The following is a 26,841-nucleotide window of genomic DNA, read 5'->3' as shown; positions in this document are numbered from 1 at the left end:
GACGGCTTGCCTCGGCTGAGGTGAGTGTTTGGGGGCCGGAGCGCGGCCGCTCCGCTGCGCTTCGCGGCCGCGCACTCCACCTCGCCAATGAGTACCACCACAACACGTAGAAAAACCCACAGCGTAAGCGAGACAATGGGGAGACTACGCAGACCAACTTCAACCATAGAGAATGAAGATGGAAACTCTGATGACCCAACAACGACCAACTACCTAAGCAGTCTTTCAGAAATGGAGTTTAGAGACGAAATATGGAGGTTGCTATCAGATATCAAAGAAAGTATAAATCAGAGCACTAATAAAAATCAAGAGAATATGAAGACAGAAATCAGAAAACTCCAAACTGAAATATCAGATCAGATAACAGGTCTGAAAAACTCAATAGACGAATTGAAGAACATAATGGATGAGTTTTCCAACAGGTTAACAGCAGCTGAGGATAGAATTAGTGCTTTAGAAGATGAGATGCATAACAACTTTACACAGCAGAAGAGATTAGAAAAAAACCTCAAATCAAATGATCAGACAATGGAAAATTTACTCAAAGAATATGAGAAGATGAAAATAGAAGTCTTTGATAAGCTCAACAGAAACAACTTCAGAATCATTGGAGTTCCAGAGACCCAAGAAGAAAATCTTCAGGAAGAATCAATGGTTAAGAACATCATCACTGAGAAACTACCAGAGCTAAAGAAAACATGTGACCAAATCCTGCATGCCCGAAGAGTACCAGCTAAAAAAGACCCCAGTAGAAACACCCCAAGACACATCCTAGTCACCATGATGAAACCCACCGATAGAGATAGAATACTGCAAGCAGCAAGATCGAAAAGGGAAATTACATTCCACGGAGCATCCTTGAAATTTACAGCAGACCTGTCACCAGAAACACTCAAGGCCAGAAGGCAGTGGTGGGACGTAGTGGCAAAACTCAATGAAATAAATGCTTCGCCAAGAATATTGCACCCAGCAAAACTAAGTTTCAGGTTTGACGGATGTATACACGGCTTCACAGATAAACAACAGCTCAAAATCTTTGCAGACTCAAAACCAGCCTTAAAAGAAAAACTGAAAGATCTACTCTAAAAACAAGACAGAACAAAAAACACACCAAACTTCTACACAAAGATGGCAATAAATCCCATGACAATTATTTCTCTCAATGTCAATGGACTAAATGCACCAGTTAAGAGGCACAGAGTGGCGAAATGGATCAAAAAACTGAAGCCAACCTTCTGCTGTCTACAAGAAACACACCTGAATAGTCAGAATAAACATAGACTCAAAATCAAAGGCTGGAGGAAAATCATTCAAGCAAACAACACCCTTAAAAAAGCGGGGGTGGCCATACTAATATCAGATGACACAAACTTTATACTCAGAAAAATTGTAAGGGACAAAGATGGATATTATGTACTAATCAAGGGATTTGTACAGCAAGAAGAAATCACTCTCCTAAACATATACGCACCGAATGAGGGTCCAGCAAAGTATTTAATACAATTGTTGACAAATCTGAAGAAGGATATCAATAATAACACAATAATTGTGGGAGACCTCAACACAGGCTTGTCAACACTTGATAGGTCAACCAAATGGAAACCCAACAAAAATATACTAGACCTGCAAAAAGAAATGGATGAAAGAGGCCTAGTAGATATATATAGGGCACTCTATCCTCAGAAACCTGGATACACATTCTTTTCCAATGTACATGGATCATTCTCCAGGATAGATCATGTGCTGGCACATAAAACATACCTCCATAAAATAAAAAAGATAGACATTTTGCAGGCTGCCTTTGCTGACCACAAGGCTCTGAAGTTAGATGTGAACTGCAAAGGGACACAGAAGAAAAAATTTAACACCTGGAAGTTAAACAGCCTCATACTCAATAACCAGTGGGTCCGAGATGAAATCAAGGAGGAAATCAAAAGGTTCCTGGAAACAAATGACAATAAAGACACAAACTATCAGAACTTATGGGACACAGCAAAAGCAGTACTGAGAGGAAAATTTATAGCTTTGCAAGCACACATCAGGAAGGAAGAAGGAGCTTACCTGAGTAGCTTAATGACACAGCTAATAGAACTAGAAAGTGCTCAACAAAAGGACCCAAAAATAGGGAGACAGAAGGAAATAACAAAGCTGAGAGCAGAAATCAACGAAGTGGAAACCCAAAAAACAATCCGAAAGATCAACGAAAGCAGAAGTTGGTTCTTTGAAAAAATAAACAAGATTGATAGACCATTGGCAAAACTCACAAAGCAAAAGAAAGAGAGAAACTTGATAACGCGTATTAGAAATGAGAAGGGGGAGATCACTACAGATACTGCAGAGATTCAAAGGGTATTCAGAGAATACTTTGAGAAACTCTATGCCACTAAATATGAGAACCTGGAAGAAATGGATAAATTTCTGAACTCATATAACCTTCCACGGTTGAATAAAGAAGAGGTAGCATATCTAAACACCCCCATCACTATTGAGGAAATTAAAACTGTAATCAAAAATTTACCCAAAAACAAAAGCCCAGGCCCTGATGGATTCACGAATGAATTCTTTCAAACCTTTCAAGAGGAACTACTACCAATTCTGGCCAGGCTCTTTTATGAAATCGAAAAAACAGGAATACTTCCAAATAGCTTTTATGAAGCCAACATCACCTTAATACCAAAACCTGATAGAGATGCTGCCAAAAAAGAAAATTACAGACCAATATCCCTGATGAACACAGATGCAAAGATCCTCAACAAAATCCTGGCGAACAGGATCCAGTGCCTCATCAAGAAGATCATTCACTTTGATCAAGTAGGTTTCATCCCAGGAATGCAAGGATGGTTTAACATCCGTAAATCTATTAATATAATACACAACATAAACAACAACAAAAATAAAAATCACATGGTCATATCAATAGATGCAGAAAAAGCATTTGATAAGGTTCAACACCCATTCTTGATTAAAACTCTCAGCAAGATAGGAATAAAAGGAACCTTTCTCAATATAGTCAAAGCCATCTACCAGAAGCCAGTGGCAAATATTATCCTCAATGGAGAAAAACTAAAATCCTTTCCTCTAAATTCTGGTACAAGACAAGGCTGTCCTCTCTCACCACTCCTATTCAACATAGCACTGGAAGTACTTGCTATAGCGATTAGGCAAGAAAAAGATATCAAGGGAATTCAGATAGGAAAGGAAGAAGTCAAGCTCTCACTGTTTGCAGATGACATGATACTCTACTTAGAAAACCCTAAAGACTCTACCAAAAAGCTTCTAGAAATAATAGATTTGTATAGCAAAGTGGCAGGATACAAAATTAACACACAAAAATCAATGGCCTTTTTATACACGAATAATGATAGGGAAGAAATGGACATTAAGAGAACAATCCCATTCACATTAGTTCCACACAAACTCAAATATCTTGGAGTCAACCTGACTAAAGATGTGAAGGATCTATACAAAGAAAACTACAAAACACTGCTCCAAGAAATAAGAGAGGACACGCGGAAATGGAAACACATACCATGCTCATGGATTGGCAGGATCAACATCATTAAAATGGCAATACTTCCAAAAGCATTGTACAGATTTAACGCGATTCCTCTAAAGATACCCATGACATTTTTCAAAGAAGTGGATCAAATACTTCTGAAATTCATCTGGAACAACAAACAACCTCGAATAGCTAAAGCACTCCTTGGGAAAAGGAATATGGGAGGCATTACTTTCCCCAATTTTAAGTTGTATTACAAAGCAACAGTTATAAAAACAGCATGGTATTGGAATAAAAACAGACCCTCAGATCAGTGGAATAGGCTTGAGTACTCAGAGAAGGTTCCTCAGACATATAACCACCTTGTTTTTGATAAAGGAGCAAAAAATCCTAAATGGAGCAGGGAAAGCCTATTCAACAAGTGGTGTTGGCACAACTGGTTAACCACTTGCAAAAAAGCGAACTCAGACCCCCAGCTAACACCATATACAAAGGTAAAATCCAAATGGATTAAAGACCTTGATATCAGAACTGAAACTATAAGGTATATAGAACAACATGTAGGTGAAACACTCCAGGACATTGAGACTAAAGGCATCTTTAAGGAGGAGACAGCACTTTCCAAGCAAGTGGAAGCAGAGATAAACAGATGGGACTATATTAAGCTGAAAAGCTTCTGCATCTCAAAGGAAATAGCGCCCAGAATACAAAGGCCACCCACTGAGTGGGAGAAATTATTCACCCAATACACATCAGATAAAGGGCTAATATCCAAAATTTACAAGGTACTGACAGAACTATACAAGAAAAAAACAACTAACCCCATCAAAAAATGGGGAGAAGAAATGAACAGACACTTTGAAAAAGAAGAAAGGCAAATGGCCAAAAGGCACATGAAAAGATGTTCAACATCACTAATCGTCAGGGAGATGCAAATCAAAACTACTATGAGGTACCACCTCACGCCACTGAGATTGGCACACATCACAAGAAAGGAAAACAAGCAGTGCTGGCGGGGATGTGGAGAGAAAGGAACTCTTTTTCACTGCTGGTGGGAATGCCGTCTAGTACAACCTTTATGGAAAGCGATATGGAGATTCCTTCACAAACTGGAAATTGAGCTTCCATACGATCCAGCTATACCACTCCTAGGAATATACCCAAGAAACACAAAAATACAATACAAAAAACCCTTCCTTACTCCTATATTCATTGCAGCGCTATTTACAATAGCCAGACTCTGGAAACAACCAAGATGCCCTTCAACAGATGAGTGGCTGAAGAAACTGTGGTACATATACACAATGGAATACTATGCAGCCATCAGGAGAGATGAAGTCATGAAATTTTCCAATACATGGATGTACATGGAATCTATTATGCTGAGTGAAGTAAGTCAGAGGGAGAGAGAAAGACGCAGAATGGTTTCACTCATCTATGGGCTTTAAGAAAAATGAAGGACATTTTTAACAATATCTCAGAGACAAGAGAGATGAGGGCTGGTAGGTGCAGCTCAGGACATGCAGCTCATCACATAGAGTGATGAGTGCAGTTGCAGAGATGACTACACTGAAAACTATCATAAAATGTGAATGAATGAGGGAAGTAGAAAGCCTGTCTCGAGTACAGGTGTAGGGGGGTGGGGAGGAGGGAGATCTGGGAAATTGGTGGTGGGAATGTTACACCGGTGAAGGGGGGGTGCTCTTTACATGACTGTAATCATACAACTATAATCATGTTTGTAATCACGGTGTTTAAATAAAGATAAAAAATAAAAAATAAAAACCCACTAAAACAGAAAAAAAAAAAAAAAAAAAAAAAAGAAAGCAGGATCTTTTTTTTTTTTTTTTTTGGTTCACACCCAGCAGCGCTCAGGGGTTATTCCGGTCTTTATGCTCAGAAATTGCTCCTGACAGGCTCAGGGGACCATTGGGATGCTGGCATTTGAACCACCATCCTTCTGCATGCAAGGCAAACACCCTACCTCCAGGCTATCACTCCGGCCCCTGAAAACACGATCTTGAAATGATGATATCTGCCTGTCCTTGTTTATAATCACATTACACATAAGCCAAAGGGGATAAAAAATGAATGGATGAACAAAGCATAATGTAGGTGCACAACAAGGTAATATTTAGCTTTAAAAGTAAATTCTGGGGCCCAAAGATAGCACAGTGTGTAGGGTGCTTGCTTTGTATGTGGTCAACTGAGCTCTGTTCCTTGATTCCCCAAGCACCTCTAGGAGTGACTCCTGAGCACAAAGTCAGGAAAAAGACCTAAATATGGTCTACATATGCTAAATGTGGCTGCAAAGCAGACAAAAAACAAATTCTGACACTTTACAGCATGAGATAAATTTGTTTGATACGGCAAACAAAGTGGGATAAGCCAGTCACAAAAAGACAAGTAAAACAAAACAAAGAAAAATACACACAAAGCTTATAATTCCACTTACAAACTTACATATACATGCAATATCTTTCATAGACATCGGGTGACAGCATAGTTTGCCTTGCACATGGCTGAACCAAGTTTGATCCCCGGCACCAATATGGTCCCCTAAGCTCTGCTAGAAGTTGTTCCTAAGTGCACAACCAGAAGTAATGCCTGAGCATCATCAAGTGTAACCTCAACCCCCAAAAAAGATCTTGTATAGTCAAATTCCCATAAGCCTCAAGTATAAAGATGGTTCCCAGGAGCAAGATGGGGATGGGTTAAAAATAGGGAACTATTTGTTCAAAAGCTACTAAGCATGTGTCTGGTAAAAGTTTTGTAGATCAATTGCACAATAAAAGAACTAATCCATATGCTCAGAAATATCACAGACAACAAAATTTAAATTATTGGGAATTTTCTTACTCATGACATTAAAATTATTTTTGATCATCGTAAAATTAAAACGTTGATAATTGTATTTCAGGTTTACAATGTTCCAACACTTCCTTTCACCAGTGTGCATTTCCCAAAACCAATGTCCCCAGTCTCCACAAACAAACCCTCATCTGCCTCTATGGCAATTTTCTTCTCTCTCTTTTTACTTAGTCATGCTTTTTAAAAAACCATGCAAACAATAGAAAGACACAGTGGGTTGAAGTTGGGAGGTCTCTGAACAGAAGTGGCAGACAAGCTCTGTGAGAAGGACCCAGCTACATGGGAAAAAATGGGGACAGCCAGAATCTGCGGCATGCTGGGGCTTCTGTCCTGTCCAGAACTGTCCTGCAGGCAAGATCTGCATTAAACCTGCATTTAGGGTGCACTTGTCTCACTGTTGGTAGGCCAGGATTTCACTTTCTTTCCAGAATCATCTGTGTGTGTGTGTGTGTGTGTGTGTGTGTGTGTGTGTGTGTGTGTGTGTGTGTGTGTGTGTGTGTGTTTTATGTCTCAGTAGCCAAACTCAGGGGTTACTTCTGGCTCTGTGTTCAGAGACCACGTCTGGTTCCAGGGACCATATAGATATTGTGGATTACATCCGGGTTGACTGTATGCAAGACCTTCCTCACTATCCCCTCTCTCTGAGCCCTAAATTGATTATTTTTTGTTTGAGGCCTCATCCAGAGATGTACAAGGCTTATTTTCTGGCTCAATAATTAATCTGCACTCAATAATTACTCCTAGAAGTGCTTGGGGAACACATGAATAAAATGAATAATGAATAATATTTCCCTTCCTCATTCCAGGTTTAGGATAATCTGGCTGTCATCCTCTGGCCCTCAGCAGCTGGACTAGGTGTTCCCACTGGGATGCAGCAACACAACTGAAAGACTCCACCCTGGCAGCCATCCAGGTATAAGCAGATAGTTTCTCCTTCAGAGGCCACTGTGAGGAGAGATGTTGGCCCTACCTTGGGCCCCCACCCCTATCCCCAGCGTAGATCTTCAGGGTAGGAACAACAGGTGGGCTGAGAGAGTTCAGGAAGCACATGCTGGAGACTGTGAAGTTAAGATGGGGCTATTCAACTCAGCTAAAGGATGGAGTGAAAAGCTGTGTAACTCTAATGAAAGGGACCACCAGAAACTTTTCATTCCATTAGGCTGCCCTCTCTGTTGGTACCCAAACCCGCCCCCCAAATCCCGCCCCAGGAAAATTCCTTTTTTCTTTCTTTATGAGTTAAAAGCTTAGAGCAAGGAGCTCTGCAGGGATAACTTCTGTGCCCCCTTAATCCACCATCTCACAAAAGAACACTTGCTTGTCCAAAGCACTTCACTTTAATACTTGAATTCTGTTTATTTCATGCCTGCCACGATTAAATGGCTCCTGGTGTTCAAAAGTCCTGGGCCTCCTCCAGAATTGCTTCACAGATCCCTCTGCTGTATCTCTTGACTGCTATGGCACATGCTGCCACACTGCTACTCCTGTTATCAGGTATGGCCACTACACAGCTAAATTCCACCCCACACCTCCACCTCAGGCCCTGGTGGTCAGCCACTGCCCCCAAGTACTAAGCTGACCACCTCAGTCAAGTCCCTCCCCTGTGTCGATTTGTAGGCTCAAGTGAGGTTGTGGTGGGTGGCAGGCCCCAAGGCGCACCTTCTTATCCACCCTTTCTTTGTCTTCTATCAGATTCACACCTCCTCCTCTGGGAAAGCCTTCTGGGCTGTACAGTTCACTTTCCAGGGAACACCCAGTTCCATTTTCACAAGGAGGCCTTCATGGAGTGTGGTCAGCCCCAGGGCCCGCCAGATGGACAGGCGTGGCTTTGCTCTGTGCTTCTGCAGATGTTTCCATAGGGATTATTCACCTGCTTACAAGCTCTTATAGGGAGAAAAGTGGGTGAGAACCCCGAAGGCCCCCAGGCCATCCCTCCTCTGTGTCCCTGCAAGCCAACACCTTTCTGGCAGCTTCCTGGAAGATATGGTATATGATATTTTGCTGCCCTTGTGGGCTGGGTGGATTCAGCTTTGAGTGGGCACAAGTGCAGTGCCACTTCTGCTCTCTATCAGGTGCCAGAAAAAAAGTGGACAGTGCCCACAGTTCAGTGGCTGCTCCCAAAGGGACTTCCATGGCAGGTCATGCTGGCTATGCCTGGGGCTAGATGTGCATTGATGCACCTTAGTGAAGAAAAAGGGGAGCTTGAGTCCGGAAACCACATGCAAGAGAGATTATGGGGTAACCCTGCCAGCATAGCATTCAAGGCAACCAGTGTCATGTCATTCTCTGAGAAAGGGGCACAGGAGAGCCCCACTGATAGCCCAGCAACTGTGATCACTAAGCATGGGGAGGGGGGGTTGCTTTGCATGGTCCTCTGCCCAGTTCTAGTTGTTTTCTTAATCATGTTAGTAATGAAGCATTTATAGGTGAATGCTAACACTCAGCTCATGATTCATTTCTGGACCTGATTACAGTATCACTGTAAAAAGAGCCAGTGGGGGCTATAGTGACAAGATGGTGGAAAAAGCACCACTTGTCCTACATGTGACTAATGCAAGTTCCATCCCTGGCACTTTAAGTGGTTCCCTGAGCCCACCAGGAATGATCCCTGAGTACAGAACCATGAGTCAGCCCTAAGCACTGTTGGATGTGGCCCCCAAATTAAAAGTACATAGATAAATAAGGCCCAGAAATGTACAGAACATTTTCTAGTGTGTGCATATGTCTATGCACACACATTTACATACACATACATATACTCTCTCACATATATACACACACAGAAGTCCTCAGAGACTCGCCCTCCTGGCACAGCCCCACCTTCTCTCACCACTGTTCATGTTGAGCAAATCTGGTAACCACTGCAGGTAAATGTCCTCCCAGCTCTTCTCCAAAGCAGCAGCACAAGAGCAAGTACCAGGGCACATACTGGTACATACAGGATCCATCACACAGTCCCTGGAGCCCTGCGCTCACCGAGCTCCAGTGGGTAAGCAATAGAAGGGGAAAGTTCCCCATTCTAGTACAAAGAGGAGTGGCCCTGTTCCCCATTGAGGCCCAAGGGACAATGAATTTCCCCATTCGAAGCTGGGGCAAGCAGCAGCTTTGTATGGTGGAATTAGCATTGACACTGGAGGAGCTCTCTGACTTCCCACCTCCATCCACAGGAACCCATATATAGGGTACAGCATTTTAGCTCATAACCCAGGGCCTGGGGCAGGTAGGTTGCCTGGCCTTCTCCTATGTGGATAGGGCCTGTGTCCAGTCCTTAAAGACAGGGACACCTGGGGCTGGAGCAATAGCACATCGGGTAGGGTACTTGCCTTGCACACAGTCAACCTGGGTTTGATCCCAGGCATCCATACAGTCCCCCGAGCACCACAGAAGTAATTCAGTAATTCCTGAGGGCAAAGCCAGGGGTAACCCCTGAGCACCATCAGGTGTGCCCCCCCTCAAAAAAATATGACAGGGCTCCCTCCCAAGCTCTGCTTTCAGCCTCTCTGTCCCTGTCCTGCCCACTGCCTTGCCCCAAGCCCTGTTTTGGATCTGCTTTGCTGGTTTAGAGCCTTGCTCACCTGCAGAAGCACCCTCAATCCCCACCCTATCCCCACTCCCTAAGCCCCACTTGTTGCCACACAGCAACACATTCCTGATCTGCTTGAATTCTCCTTTCTTCCTGGAAAAAAAAAATCCAGGAAGATTCCTGTGCACTGTCCCTTCTGCCCAGCCCTGGGCTTCCCTGAGCAACCCTGCAGAGCATGGTTCCTGCCACAAGCACCTTTGAAGATGAAAATGTCTTGTGTCAGTTCTGTGTGTTTGATCCAAAGAAATGTAAGCACATTTCAAGCTTGGGCCTGTTGGGGAAGAACACTCAAAGGCCCAGAGCACAGCTTTGCAGCAGGAACCTGGGTTTGATCCCAGCACTCTGTAGTCCCTAAGCAAGGTGGGGAGAACCTTTCGAGCACCTCTCAAGCCCTGAGCAAGTCCCAGAGTACTACTAGGTATGGCCCCAAGTAATGCTAGGAATGGCCCTCAAGCCCGCAATCAAGCTGGCAAGCAGAAGGCACAGCAGCCAGGGTAGCCCCTTACAAATCACCAGCACTGACATGACTCTGGCATGCCCTGGCTCCATTTACTGGGACCTTCACTTCCACCAACAGCCACATGGCCCAGCCACCTCCTTCTGTGCCTTGAAATCAAATACTTGTGTGTCCAACAGACTTGACCAGAGACATGCTGACTTCTAGAGCCCACATTACTGAGCTTGGGCACGCTCTAGCCAACAGCCAAGATTGGTGGCTCCTTCTGGCAAGCTCCCTGTCCCGTGCTGTGACTCCACCTCCACCACCTGCTTCATTGGGTGCCTGGAGCTGCCTATCAGGTCCAGGAGAGAAGCAGAATAACCTGGCCACCCCTGCACAACATCAGTGGTGGTGCCCGACCAGCCATGCCAGGGAACTCATAACACAGCCTGATGTGAAAGTACAGGCTTCGAAATAAATTCTGGCAGGTGCTGCAAACCCACTAATCCCCAAGTCAGCCCCCAGACACAAGGACAAAACTCATACCAAGGGCACTTCAGCTTTCCGCAGCTCACCTCACTCACCCCCACATCAGCCTACAAATTACAGCTGCTCATGTTTTCGCAGAACCAAACTCTCAGCCGACAGAACTCTTACTTGTCCCCGCGTATTTATACTCTGAACCATGGAGGGGCTCATTATTTACACTGGTTATTTAAACAGTAACCAGATTGTTTGGGGCCGGCGTGTCTGGTTCAGGAGGGTTTGCTGTCTGTGGAACACCACTGAAAAGCCACATGTGAATAGAGCCAAGTAAACGGCAGCAGGGAAATGCGGCAGTGAGAAAGAGCCTTTTGTAAGAGGCAAATAGGCCTGCATTGTGGGCTACTCCCGGGCTCCTGAGCATCGTGCCCACAGAAGTCAGGGACATCCGAGCACATAGGCCTGGTTCGGCCCTCCTGACACTACCCGCATCTCTCCCAATCATTTAGGGGCTCTCCATCTCCACTCCAGCCCATCCCTGGTCCCCAAGGTGTTGTCAGAATTGTGCCATTCTAGAAGAGTTGAGGGAGCTGTCTTGGCGGGAGAAAATTTCGACTATCAAGAAGGGATCCCCACTGTCCACAGTATGAGCTGGCAGAACAAGAAGTACCCGGACACTTGGTGAGTATCTTTATTTACAGGACATTCTTCCTCCAAAGGGAAAGGGATAACATACTAATACGCCGGGTCCAAAAATAAATACAGGGGCCGAAGAGATAGCATGGAGGTAAGGCGTTTGCCTTTCATGCAGAAGGATGGTGGATCGAATCCCAGCATCCCATATGTTCCCCCGAGCCTGCCAGGAGTGATTTCTGAGCATAGAGCCAGGAGTAGCCCCTGAGCGCTGCCGAGTGTGACCCAAAAGTCAAAAAATAAATAAATACAAAGATAGTCGGGGAGGGGAATGTCAAATACAAACAAAACAAAACGAAACGAAGATATTCTGGGGGAAGTGTGCGCTTTTGTAAATGTGCCTGAGTGTGTCTATACGTGTATTTGTGCACATAAGTGTTAGGGAGTGTTCATGTGCCTGAGTTAGTGTGCCTGAGTTGTGCATATGTATAGAGTTATCTCTGAGTTGTGCGTGCATGTATCTGTGTTTGAAGTGTGCCTGTATGTCAGAGATATGCATGTGACTGAGGTATGCATAAGAGGTGCATGTATGTTTCTGAGGCATGCATGTCTGTTAGGTGTGTGTGTTCATGTATACTCCTTATCTTTAGGGCTGGCCTTGATACAATGGAGTGGGTGACACCACGTCCCCTGGATAACAAACATGTACAGTCTGAGGGTCCTAAAACAAGCATCATTCTAGAGTCTAGTCACTGTCTAGGGTCCTTCTTGGGGAGCAGGGCCCACCCGTACAGATTGACTTTTATGAAACTCAAGTGGAACCTGGCCACAAGCAGCTCTGCCCATGCTCTGGACCATGAATGGGCTGGTATGTTTTTGTGAGTCAACCACACCAAGACCTACACTGAGGTACTGGACAACCAAGCACAATTCAAACTATTATGGCTACATTTCCTTAGTCCCACCTCTAAAAGACAAAAGTGCCACTGAAGGATCTGGGAGATGACGGGAAAGAAGAGATGAAGAGGTATTTCTCAGAGGTTCATGCTCACAGCCTGATTATTTAATAAGATTGTGCTATCTGCAGTTTAATAAAGTAAAACAAGGCTAGAGTGATACTACAAAAAGTAAGGTGGCCTACCTGTGTTCAATCCAAGCATCCCATTCATCCCTCAGCACCAGGAGTTAGCCCAGAGAACCACCGATTTTTGCCACCATCCCCCCAAAAAAGGCAAAACAAAGAGCCAGAAAGGAACTGGAGGGATAGTGCAATAGATAAGATTAGATCCTAGCAAGTTTCCTTGAGCCCACCAGGAGTGGTCTCTGAATGCAGAATCTGAAGAAAGCCCTGATCATCTCTGGATGTAACCAAAAACAGGTGGAGTGATGGACTAGGAGATGCTTAAATGTGTTTGCAAGCTGGTGGCCTGGGCTCTATCCATGGCACCCCGTACGGTATCCTAAACATTGCTGGAGTGACTCTCTAGTATGGATCCAGAAATAGTCCCTGAGAAAGGCCATGGGGCGTGACCTCAAACAAACATGTTAATTAATAACATGAGTGAACAAAGAAAGAGTGAACAAAGAAAACTATGTTTAGATCCTACACTGGCTTAGTTAAATTCTGTTTGAGGGACTGACACAGTCACTGACAATCCTCTTCCCTTAGGCACAGGCAGAGGCGAGAAATGCATTTTTCTGCCAAGAACCTTGTCAAGGGCTTGCCACCGAGCAAAATGCCCTGTCACCAGCAGCTCAAAATACAGGGCAGAGAAAAAACAGTAACGAGTCTAAGTTAGGGATCAGGGAATTCTAGCAATGTAAGTCATCTAGGGAATTCTAAAGGTCTACTGTAAGGGACTTAGAAGTTCATGGCTATGCAGATTACATTTCAAGAAGGAAATCCAATAATGTCAATGACCCTCTTCTATTAAAAAACACTGTACATTATGTTTTCAGAAGCACTGTCACTCCCAGCAATGCTGTGTTACAGACAGCCTCATAACACCAAGGCCTTTTCTCTGATGAGCAAAATACTCTGGGTGCTTCTCAGAAGCAAGAAACCACACGCATTTTTCATTCATCATAAAAACGATCACATGGTCTGAAAAATAAACATCAGGCAATTAGAATACAAGGGTCAAAAAAGGTGCTTGAAAGAGAACATTAAATATTTACAGGTAAAATGAGTGTGTTTTACTCATGACTGAGGCATTAAATCAAGCGCCTCTTGCTTTTGACAGGCTTATAGAGAATTACAGGATTTTCACTAATCCTCAAATAAACAGGCTAAATACTGTTCTTTGCTAAGAAACTGCCCGCTGGCAATAGAGGGGTATTCTTGATGAAAAAGTGACAACCTTTGAAAGATGATGGTCTTTGTGTAAATTTCCTGCAAAACCAAATGCTACAATGAAAAGATGCCAGTGCGGTCCCAGAGGGCCAGTAGCCAAGCCAAGAAACTCAGGGGACCTTTTCCATTGATCAAGAAAATAATGATAAAAATTGAGGAAAACTGATGAAACCATCATCAATGGGCAGCAGTAAGGGAATGTGGAAATGTTTTCCAAACACAAAAATGTAAAAACCATCAGGAAGGGAAGCAGGGGCTAGTGAGATAGTACACTGTTTAGGGCAGTTACCTTGCACACAGTCAACTTAGGTTCAATCTCAGGCATCCCATATGGTTCCCCAAGTGCACTAAAGAGAGATCCCTAAGCATAGAGTCAGGAGTAATCCCTGAACACAGCCAGTGGTGCTCAAAATTATAAAAAGAAAAATAAAATAAAGAGGGGAGGAGCTCTTAAATCACTCCCCAGCATGCAACAAGCCCAGCCCCACATGGCCCTGTGGACCTGCAAAGGCCCAAGTAATGTTCAGCAGCTTCTAGAAGCCCCTGCCTTTGAAATTGTTTCTCAACAAATAAACAGGGAATGATGGACGGTGGTGTTTTGTTTTGGAACCATACCAATGATACTTGGGAATTACCCTGGGCTTTGTACTCAGAAATTATTCCTGGCAGTGTTTAGGGACCATATGGGCTACTGCGGATTGAACACAGGTGGGTAGCGTGTCATTGCTCCTGCTCAAGACAAGTCCAACTCCAACCGTCATTCTGCTCAGTTCTCCCTACTTCCTCCAGGGCTGTTAGTAAGAAGTTGCTTCTACTCCCAATGCAGTTCTCTTTCGTCCCTGCCTGCACCCTGCTACAGGTGCCACGGCCCAGTGCTGGCCCACCAAAGTCATTTCCACCCACATTTCCACATTTCACCACTACACCCCAGCTGTTTGGCAATAAATAAATAAATAAATAAATAAATAAATAAATAAAGTGCTTCCACATTTTTCTGTGCCTCACATACCTGCAAAGACTTGCCACCCACATCACTCAGTGTCTTGGGCACCCCCAAGGCTCTTTTTATGACAAAGTGTGGAAGCCTGGTTTTAGTCCACCAAATCCTTCTCCCACAAAGACATGCCCTCTCCCCAATACTGACCTCACAGTCATTCCCAGTATGTAATAACCCTCAGCCCATTTTACAATATACTGTTCCTCTCTCTTCCAGAGTTGGCAGCTGTGGTGGCCTTTAAGAGGAATAGATAGGTCAGAAAATTGGGCACTTGGCTTGCACACAGCTGATTCAGGTAATATCCCTGGCATTCTATATGATCCTAAGTCCCCCAGGATCTAGAAGCAAATGGCACAGACTGACAAAAGGACTCTCATGTTTGTTCTCAGTCAGGAAACCAGCAGACGCTTTTAAGGAGGCTCTGGGAAACACATCTACCCATTCACCATAGCAAATGGCACCATTTTAAGACAACATTATCAGAATAACTAAAGTGTGACTGTTGGTTTTTTCCCCCCTGGTGTTTGGGTCACATCCCATGATGCTCAGTGGTTATCCCTGGCTCAGTACTCAGTGTTCACTCCTAGCAGGTCTCAAGAAACCATATGGAATGCTAAGGGTTAAATCTGGGACAGTTACAGGCAAGCAAGCACCCTGCCTGCTATACTATTATTCTAGACCCCTTGACTGCATGTTTTAACCAAATGTTTTATTTTTCCTTTCTTTCTTTATTTGGGGCGGGTGGGGGGATGTTTGGGCCACACCTGGTGACACTCAGGGGTACTCCTGGCTATGCGCTCAGAAATCGCTCCTGGCTTGGGGGACCATATGGGACACCGGGGACTGAACCGAGGTCCCTCCTGGATCAGCCATGTGACAGGCAAACGCCCTACCTCTGCGCTATCGCACAAGACCCAACTGCTTTTCTTAAAGATGGGTCAGGACCCCGTAACTACTCTGCCTGCCTTCTAAGGGTGCCTCCCAGCTGGCCTCAGACCCCCAGGCATAGTATGTCAGAAAACTCCTTGTGTTCATCCTAGCCAACTCCACATTAGAGGTGACAATGGGAATGGAAGGTGCCCACTCAGTGTGGGGGCAGGCAGACTGATGACCCATCTCTGATGTGTGCAGACTCACAGGGTGACAGCAGTATGTGCAATGCCCAGCACCTGGGAGGACAAAGGCAAGTCAGGACCAGTGTCACCCTGGCCATAGCTGTGCCAGGGACTTGGAGACCATGGATGGGTACGTCAAGAAGCCAGAGAAAGGAGAAACAGCTGGGCAGGCCTCATTCTAGTTCTCTGTATCCCAGGACCATGAAACATGGGAAACAGAGGGAGGGTGCAGGCTTTAAGGACCAGGATGCAGTTTTACTTGAGGAGCAAAGGCCTAAAGAAACCACTGCCCCAGCTGTCAGTTCATAGGAGGCCCCCAAGGGCTGGTCTGGGGTCTGGGGGTTTGTTTATAGCTGTTCCACACAATCCTAAAATCATCAGTGGGGGAGGGAGCTGTTTATAAAGCGTTTCCTTTCCTCAGAGGCCAGAGCGGGGATCATATGAAACTTTGCTTTTCTAAACTCTATGTTTGTTTTGGTAGTTTCTGCCAAACTAAATTAATTCAGTTTGGCGGTCTTGAAAGGCTCCAAGGCTCTCACACGGCCCACACTTTGACTTCTTTCCAAGAACACTGACCAGCATTTTTGAGGGTCTCCCATGCTGCTGATAGATCCGCTAATGACGCAAATGCTGTGACCTCAGAGATGACAGATTTCTCTCCTGGCTAAACACCTTCCATTCCAATCCAGGAAGAGCATACAGTTGGGCTCCACAGAACGACCCAGCACTGGGAATCCTTAATAAACTGTTATTTGTTTGTCTTTTTTCCTTCTTTTTTGTTTCACACCCAGCAGTTCTCAGGGCTTACTTCTGGCTCTGTGCTCAGGAATCACTCCTGGTGGGCTGGGGGTGGGGGTTTGGATATACGGGATATTGGGGATTGAAGCCAGTTGAGTGCAAGGCAAGTGCCCTAACCACTGTGCTATGACTCTGGCTCCCCCTCCTTTCAGAGCTTTGACCAGAACAAATAACAACAGGTCCTCAAGATTGCCTTCTGGGAGACACACCACAGCCACAAAGCCCTCAGGTGACCGACCTCCAATTCTCCACAAGACCCCCTACAGAGTCTAGATACCATGGACTGTGCAGGACACCAACATCCTTGGGGCTGGGTGGTCAGTGGCAGAAAGGACATGCCCATGGCTCTGCAGAAGGTGCTGGCACATCTCTGAGATGCATGGTCTGTAGGGAAATCAGAACTCAGACGAATCGGGCACTGAGCAGCATCTGAGAGTGAGACCCTCCACACTCAATGTGGAAGCCAAACACCAATAGAAGGTGTCAGGGCCTGGGGTGCTGAGGTTATAAGCAAGTGGGGTGCACAGGAGATGGTGCAGCCCCCCAACCCCTTACTCCACTGGCAAAGAGCTGCTCAAATCTGTCCCCAGCACTGAGACTTCCAGCCTTCATGTCTACCATCTCTGATCACAGAGCATGGACAGATGCCATCCACGGCAAAGGGTGGGAAGGTCCTTGCACTGCTCAGGGCTTCCTTCTCAGCCAGTGTTGTGAGGGTCATAAAACAACTGTTCACAGCCCTCTGCCCATATTACCTCCTCCACCCAACAGCCCTCACAGAGAGCTCCCCACACAGGAGCCCCAAGTTTCTCAGTCTCAGCCCCACCTGTCTCGAAGCAGACACAGACACACACAAGGGGTGTATACTCACATGTGTCTATGTTTGTGTATGAGTACACATGTACACATATGGCTCATGTGCGTTCCTTGTATGTGTATCTACTTCTAAATGTGCCTACAAAATATGTCTATGTGTGCACATATGGTTCATGTGTGCTTGTGTCCGGGGGCACATCTACTTCTCTGTGTGCTCAGAGGGAAAACAACTCAGAAACCATGGAGGAAACTCAACCACTGCCCAAATAAATGACCAATGTGAGCATGCAACAGGTCTACTCAGCACTGTAGACAGAGCAGTTTCTCACCACCAACTCCCCCCAACACACTTCCTCATGTAAGCTAGCTCCATGATCAAGCTAGCTAGATCCTTCAAGTGCTGACCTTGGAGCAAGGACTCAGAGGCCACGCTATCTGCCAGCCAACACACTGGGCATCATCACTCAGCACCTCCTGTGAGCTGGCCCAGCAACAGGTGTGTGGTACAAATGCTAAGAAGCTGGGAAAGGGTAGAGACAGGCTCCCGTAGTCACCAACCATCTGACAAAACTTTGGGAAAACAGATTTCAATTCTTTCTTCTTTTTGGGGGGTCTGACTCAATGGTGTTCAGGGCTTATTCCTGGCTCTGTGTTCAGGGATTACTCCTGCCGGTACTTAGAGATGCTAAGGGATTCCTAGGATAGAACCCTGGTCACCCAAGTGCAAAGCCAGGGCTCTCTCTGCTGTTCTGTCACTTTACCCACCTGGGTCTTTCAGACTCAAGTTCTAGTTTCAAGTTCTGAAGGTTTTCCAGGTCCTCTCCCTTTCTAAGATCAGCCCCCATACTTCTTTCCTTTGAGGATATTGGTGTTTTTCTCTGTCCTCTCTAAACATACTACTTTAGAGACATTTTTTATCTAGAGGAAGTAATTTCAGAATAAGTAGACAGGCAAATGATCACTATCACCATGCCCTGGTCCAGGCCCTGCATTACTAACAGGGGCTCATTGGAGTTTCCAATACAGACACATTTACTGTAAATCACAACCATGAGTTTGCACAGGGTTGCCAACTAGCTGGTATGCGTGCTATGGGCCTGACAACTCGTGAACATCACTGGGTGTAGGAGTGGGGACATCAACATTCCCTCAGATACCAGGATACCTCTGCCCCAAGAATAGTAGCAACTTACTAGCACGAGACCCTTCCCAAATCTGTCCATCACTCTTTCCTCATAGAACTGCTCCCACCAGACACAGCCCATAGTGTGGCATCGGGATGATGTGAAGCAGCATTGCTGGCTGCCCTCAGGCTGCAGAAGGAAATCCCCAGGGGCCGGAGCGGTGGCACAAGAGGTAGGGTGTCTAACCGTGGTTTAATCCCCCGGCATCCCATATGGTCCCCCAAGCCAGGAGTGATTTCTGTGCACATAGCCAGGAGTAAACCCTAAGCATCACCGGGGGTGAGCCAAAATAAAAAAAAAAAAAGGAGCTCCCCAAACATATTCCACATGCATCTCAATACTTAAATACAAAAGCACACACACACATGCAAGTTGGACATATAGGCACACAAGTACATATACACACATGCATACACAAGACTGGTAACACATATCTAAACATACAGAAACACATCCATAAGATTTACACACAGGCATACATAACAAACACACATAAACAGAAATATACATATACATACACAAGACTTACAGAGATAAGCCAATAGCATGTCCATACACAGAAAAACACCAAGATTTATATACAGAAACACCCCCATATACAAATGGACATGTAGACACATACACAAGATTTACATGTATACAGACATATACATATGTGCACAGAGACCCACATATATATATATACAATACCTACACAGACATAACCCACATAGAGACATGCATACTCACATTAACTTGCACGCACACAAGCCATCCCATAGAAACAGCTGCTTTGGGATCCACAGTTGGGACCCCAGTCCTGTGATCTCATTTCTACCCAAGAAGGGGAATAGCCCAAGTTCAGACACAGATACAGACACGCACACACAGACACAGACACACAGATACACACACACACACACACACACACACACACGTGTGGCATATCGAGGCAACTGCAGGCTTTGTCCCAGGTACCTTTCCTCATTTGCGTGGGCAGCAGGCCTGAGTTAGGCCCCAGACTCTTCAGGATTATCCCAAGCAGTGGGAACTAATCTGCAGGGTCGGACACAATAGCCTCCTGCCACACCTCTCCCCAAACTCACGTCAAAGCAAACACCTTGCAAACTTAACTGCTTGGACATACTGATCCTCAAAGCCACAATGCCACTGTGTCCACCAAGTGAGTGACTTCAGGGAGAAGCCACTCTGGCGAGAGGTGACGGGGAGGTTCTATTCTTGCTGGTCACTGGAGGGGCCTCCAGAGTAGCCATGCCCAGCTCAGGCCTGCAGGGGCAGGCCCTGAACTCAACACAGTCCAAGGTCAAGGAGGCCTTCTGAAGAAAGCTCCAAGGGAAGGTCAGTATGGGATGATTGGGGAACCTCAAAACTGGGAGTCTAGAGGGCCCAGATGAGATGGGGAGGGGGGCAGCTGAACAGGACAAAGTGGGGCAGTCAGCTGTTGATAGCAAAAGAAAAGGCAGGGATAGGATGGATAGTACAGCAGGGAGGGCTCTTGCCTTGCCTTGGCTAACTTGGCTTCAATTCCCAGCAACCCATATGATTTCCCAAGACTACCAGAAGTAAATCCTGAGTGCAAAACCAAGAGTAAGTCCTGAGAGAAGAGAGAAAACAGTGAAAGAAGACGACCTAGGACATCTGAAATGTAACCAACTCCACTTTCACCAACTTGATCCAAATATGTGAGGCAAGCACATTTGGTGTGCACAAAGGTGCAAATGTCTGAGCTGGGGCAGCTGTGCTGTCTCTGATATATTTTACTCCATTTCTTTTTTTTTTCAGCTTATTTTTTTAATTTTTAATTTTTAATTATGAGAACAAAGATGCAAAGAAAGAGAACAAGGTAAAGTTACAGTGGAAGTACAATCACCCATAACATAATTCTCAGAAGTCCCCTTGCTGATATCTTAACTTTGAAATTTCAGTCAAAGAACATTAAGATAAATAAGACAGAATCCATGTACAATTACTTTGTCCCTCGAGTCCCCAGATTGTAACACATTATTATATTTCTTAACAGCACACAAGGCAATCTAAAGCCATAAAACTTACGTAACTCCTTAAACATTACAGGCATAGTATTTTTTTACATTTCCATGTACATGCATATTAGCTTAAGTTAACTCAAATTTTAAGTGGGTTCTTTTTAAGGATTAGAGTCAAAGGAGCACAGTAAAAATGGTGTTAGAGTGGTAATTGTTGTTTGCATAGGCCCACCAAAATATGAGGGACATGGAAAGGAATAACCTTGGCCTAAATACAAAGAGACCCGACCCCTGAAGTTTCCTGGCACAAGACCAACTCTAGGCTCCAGGCAAGACATTGTCTGTAGTGCCAACACACCTCTATTTTTCACTTAGTCTCTGTTGTTGGTATCATGTTTCTGTATTAAAGATCCTGGAATCTGCATATCCTACATTGAAGTCAGGATGTGGAGCATCCTCTCGTTTCACCTCACAGTCAAAGGGCAATGCAGGGAGCCCTGTCCTGTAAGCAGGTCGTTGTTATTCTTAAGTCTTCTCATTGTGAAGGGAAGTCTCTTTTGAGCAAGTTGATGTCTGAGCAGTGTAGGGTCTTCCGAGGTAGAGGATTGCTTCCAGGTGATGTTATAGATAAGCCTGGACGTTTCGTGGATGGCTTCCCTGGTTCAGGGGTGAATGGAAAATGTCCTTTCTTCTGAGGTCTGTGCCAGGTCGTTATGTCAATGTTCAGGGTGTAAGGTCCCTTTGCACTACAAGATTTGTGTGTTCCAATCTCTATAAGATAGGATCTTATTTGTATGTATAGTATTTTCCCATTTTAATGTGCCTATGCAAAAAAGGAGCAATGCCACGTGAAGTTATTGGCACATATGGGGGCCATAAGAACAAATCCAACGATTCCCATGACATGGTTCAATCATAACCATTAAAATGTGGGACTCTTTCACCAAAATTCCTTGTTAAACAGCTCATAAAGAGAAGATAAAAAGTGGTTAGAATCGTCACTGTATAAGACAACATTTAGTAAGAATTATAGCTGTCAGAGAAAAAACACAAAATATTCTAAAGAAATACATGTCCATTATATGTATCTTGAAACAGTTTGGGGTTGTTGCACACAATGCACGGCTTTGTTCTGTGATTAGGATTGTACAGTACTGAAGATAAAAAGAGTAATGTAGGTTAGTGACGTTTGGGGGGGTTAGAGAGTTAAGGAGTAAAAAAGAGCTTTGTAGGGTTGTGGGAAAGGGCAGAATACAAAATGAACATTCTGGATACACAAAACATAACATAAGGATAAGGAACACTCTTAATACATAAAATGTGCATGGGGGCTCGTGCCCCCGCGCGGTTCTGTAGTTTTTGGATGCCTAGGGAGGAATTTCTCACCGCCCTCCCCCAGGGCCCGATTAACCAGGCGTGACCCTGAAGACCCGCCTGGTGTGGGGGGATCTCGGTCCCCTGGACTAAGTGGTCAGCCCAGGGGACCTGTGGCTAGCTGTCCTGCCCAGAGCCCCCAACATACCAGTCGAAGATACCCAGAAGTCCTGGCATGCGGAGTGTTCTGAGCCCAGCCCTCTTTACTCCATTTCTTAAAGGAAAGATCACCAGAGCAGAGACACAGGGCTCTGGGTATGAGGACACTCCTAGTGCTCTGTACCCAGAAGGAGCCCCAAGTTTGTGATTAGGATGCACTGTGACACAGGGTGTCATCCATGAGACAGACAGAGGGTACAAGATTTCACTGCTGCACACAAAGTCATCACCCAACATGTGTCCTTTGGAAGTTGTGACAAATGACATGTGCCTTGTAATGTAGGGGCAGAAAGAAAAATACACATCTGCTTTCACTGCAGTGAACAAGTCTGCAGCACACAAGTCCTGGCCTTAACACCCCTGAGCCCCACACAGAGAAGCTGGAAGAGGCAGGAAATCAGAGTACCAGGCTGGGTTGACTGGACTTCCAGACATGACAGCATCCAGACATCAGGACAGGGGACAGGAAGGTCCAGGCTGATCCCTCCCTGAACCTCCCATATGCAGACTTCGCCTTTTACTGCTCCCCGTGCACTGGCCTCATGATGTGGGATGAGCAGGGATGCAGGGAACCATCTGGAGCCCCTATGCTGGACTGGCCTGGTGAGGCTGCCACTGTCACTCCCTGACACAGATTCATCTGGGCCTGTGTGTGGGGAAGCATAAACTTGTGGGTGGAGAAACATACCAGCCCCAACATGGGTCCCATGCCATCACATATTACCTCTGTGTGACTTCCTGCACTTTTCAATCAGCTCTGAATAGGTCGGTGAAAGGGACCTAAGTGAAGGGCTGGGCAGATTATAGCCCAAGTGGGCTATGCACAGTTTTGATGCCTGTCTGTCCCACACAGACTAAATTCTGACATACTCCCATTTTCTGTATTCATATATAATCAGCATCTTTTAATTTTTATGTTTGTTTTGTTTTGAGGATCATACCTGGCTTGGTCCTGGTGGAGCTCAGGCGACCATGGGAGTGCTAGGGATCAAACTCTGGCCAGCTGTATGCAAGACAAGTGTCCTACCTGCTATACTATCTCTCCAGACCCATAACCAGTGTCTTTAAAATTAAAGTTCTGCAATTGTGCCAGACAGTAGTATAATGTGAGTGTTCACAAAAAAAATAACAATTACTAAGTATATAATATTCAGAGAAAATGCTACCCAAGTACTTCTTTAACTGTTTTAATTAGCAAATTATAAGCCCACTTTTGTAGAAACTGGGAAGTGAGCAGAAAGCATTATGATGGAAAATCATTCGCCCTCTGCCCTATGCTGAGTCAGACAAGACCAGGATTGCATTTTGGTCGCATCCTTTCAGACACCCTAAACAAACACAAATGTTTCTTCTCACCTCAAGATTAGTGTTGTTTGGAGATTAAGTTTTTATTTACACTGTCATGAACAATACCATATTTTTGTCCTTTCTGGACCATATGTGCCCATAAAGAGGAAAATGTCCCTTTTCTGGAGTTCAGACAGAGGCCAGGCATTTGGCACACTGGCACATTGCCTGGTACATGCAAAAAAATTAAAAATAATCTATTAAATTATATGGTTATTCCCATATGATTACATACAATGTATACAAAGAGTGTGCTGTATCATTAGTTGTTCTTTAAAAATCTGGGTTTTGTCTCTCCAACTCAATACATATCTCATTTCAGATATAGATTTGTCCTGACAACTCAACACATAGTTAGGTTACCTGTTTTAAGATTACATTGTGCTCATCACCAAAAGTGTCTCCCAGAATCCCGCTAGGATATGGATGGACATAATTGTAAAGATTGCTTCCCTGAGAAAAACTAACATATATAAGAAGTTTGGCACTACAAAGCATAAATAAATTACTATCTTTTTTTTATTATGTCACTATTCCAAAATACTATCATTTCCTTTGGTAAAACTTTCCAATTACTTCACTAGGGACAACTCATTTTTCAATGACATACCCATATTTGCTTTGTTCATCCATACAAGTTTCTGATTGATAATATGAAGTTTTTCTCAAACATACTGAGTTAATTAAAATATTCTATTTACATTTAGGGTCTTAGAACTCATAAGCTCATAAAAACAACATCTACTTGTTATGAAATCTATGAAATCTTTCCTTGTTTCTGATTTGTGCCTTATCAGCAATAGTGGAAAAACAATATCCCACATGGCTTTTTTACCTTTTATTAATTTATTGATTTTTATTATTTATTATTTATTAATTTTATTTTTACATGTTTATTAATGAGAATGTCTAGTTTACAAAACTATTGTTTTCATTTGGCACAATTATTAATTAACTTGATATAAGAAATGTCCTGTCTCTAGCTTCCTATTTTTTTCTATTGGAAATATATGAGCAATGCTCTTCAAAATCCTTTTGCATATCAATTGCTAATGTGTGACTAAATGACCATAGACATCACAGACACCAGCTGACAATGTTCTCAAGGTGCAGCATATATCGACCAGCTAGCCACTGACACACTGTCCATCCCACTTCTAAGTAAATTCATTTGGTCATGTAGTGACTTCCCTAAAATGCATTCAGGATTCAGGGAAAGAATCAGCCTTGTCGGTGTCCACCCAAATCTGAGGCTACCACACAGACACACACACACACACACACACACACACACACACACACACACACATACACACAAAGCTGGGGAGTAATTGGTCAGCCTCAGAAAGGGAGATTTCGAGCAGGAAGTGATGACAAGAGGCACTGTACAGTTTCCACAGTACAACTTCACCTTCAAACCAAAGCCCCAGCTCTATGGATGGCTGATAAGTGAAAGTCCATCACATAAGTAGGGAGGTGATTAGAAAAATCACATCGTCCCAAATAGGCAAATATTTGGCCCGAAAGCACACAGGGAGCCCTTGCTAATTAATCTGCTGCCACAGAGTCCAAGCCCTAACTTTGAGCAAATATCTACTCCTCTCCATTTCCTTTCATTTCTTCGTAAGTCACAGATAATACATCACCCATTTCCTGCTTAGTTTTTGTTCAGGAGATGTGTTTACTTAAGAGTCTTCACACAAAACCCAGAGCAGGCTTCATGGCAAATATTCTGGGAGATCAAGGCAAATGCACAGTACACTGGATCCAGAAGGGGCATCCAAACCAGCCTCCAGACAGACACCATGTCTGGCCTGGCACAGTGTTCTGTCATGCTTAGATCAAACCATCAACTCCTGGCTGATCCTGCAAAATGGGTCCCTGAATACCATGAGTGAGAGTCTCTGTGACTCTGGGGCCAGCAGGTCTCTTTCTTAGGATAGCACAGGCTCACTTTTTTACTTAAAACCTTAAATAGTTATGAGCCACAGAACAAAGAAGCAATTGCAATGCTGGATGCAGCACCAAGAAGCCAGAAATGGGGTTAGAGTGTGGCTCCACGCTTCAGCACTTGCCTTTCACAAGAAAAATCTTGGCTTCGACCCCCCAGTACCACAGGAACAACTGCTCATCCTCAATTCAATATTGGGTGTGGCCATAACGATTGTTCCAGGATCACCACAGGTTGCACCACAGAGCTATTCACCATCAATGAAGGCCTGTGTGACTGCTGTGGCAGTTGGGGGTCCTTGTGGGTGGAACGGGTGCCTCACACTAGCTATAGGAGCAGGGACTTGTGGTAGAGCCTCCCAGGTGATGTCCATTCTTCCAGCAGCTCCACAACACCTCCCTGAGGAAAGGCACTCCCTGGGCTCTGTCTGGTGTTCAACAGACACCCTAGATCCCACCCTCACACCATAGAATGGCCATGGAAACTCCATCATGGGGAGACACGTAGCCCTGCACCTGCTCTAGTGAAGAGTAAGGCCCAGGATTGGGTGCAGAGGCTCTGGGATGTCGATTATGAGGCCCCACATGCACAGCTGCCTCTCCTGGCCCTCACAGAGGCCAAAAGGAGCCCCCAGTGCTGCCCAGATGAGAATCCACAGACCCCGCTGAGGGCAACACCCACACTCTGAATGGACATCATCTCTCAGTGCCAGGCACCTACACCAGTCTGCATCACCAAGAAAAACATGGGACCATCGCCTGAGATGCAATCAGGCGACATGACGACAGCCAAGAGCACCTTCTTCTCTGAGGCCAGCGCCTCACTGGGCTGCTGGTTGCCACTGGTTCTTTCTGTGGGTGACTTGTGAATTACAGAGTTATTCAAAATTTGGTTTCAAATATACAACATTCCAACCCATCACTGGTGCCTGCTTTCCTCCACCAATGTCCTTAGAGGCTATATTGTGGGCCAGAGCCATAGTACAGCAGGCAAGGTGCTTGCCTGAAACATGGCTGATCTCAGTTTGATCTCCAGCATCACATACAGTTTCCCTAGTCTTCCATAAATGATCCCTGAGCATAGCCAGATATGGCCCAAAAGCACCGCTGCAGGATCCAAGCCGAAGCCTTGCTAAGGTGAGGAGGGTCAGCAAAGGGGGATGGGGCTCTGGCCGGTGCTGTGGATTCCTCTGAGGAAGTAGGAAGTGCAGATTCTCCCTGGCTGCAAAATGAGCGTGATGGACCTGGTTCGTCCTGC

General features: G+C 44.9%; 1 protein-coding gene across 1 annotated transcript in view; it reads right to left on the bottom strand.

The window, feature by feature from the left end:
• The window catches only part of ROR2 (receptor tyrosine kinase like orphan receptor 2), a 104,790-nt gene extending 78,426 nt beyond the window's left edge, over nt 1-26,364 (bottom strand). The window contains exons 1-2 of the mRNA XM_049770912.1: nt 26,301-26,364; nt 25,840-25,911 (exon numbers count right to left, since the gene is read on the bottom strand). Coding sequence (XP_049626869.1) covers nt 25,840-25,911; nt 26,301-26,364 — 136 coding nt within the window. The remainder of the gene's footprint in view (nt 1-25,839; nt 25,912-26,300) is intronic.
• Nucleotides 26,365-26,841: the final 477 nt, after the last annotated feature.

Source organism: Suncus etruscus, chromosome 3 (genome assembly GCF_024139225.1).
Source record: "Suncus etruscus isolate mSunEtr1 chromosome 3, mSunEtr1.pri.cur, whole genome shotgun sequence".
Taxonomy (NCBI): domain Eukaryota; kingdom Metazoa; phylum Chordata; class Mammalia; order Eulipotyphla; family Soricidae; genus Suncus; species Suncus etruscus.
This window is presented reverse-complemented; position numbering and strand designations above follow the sequence as displayed.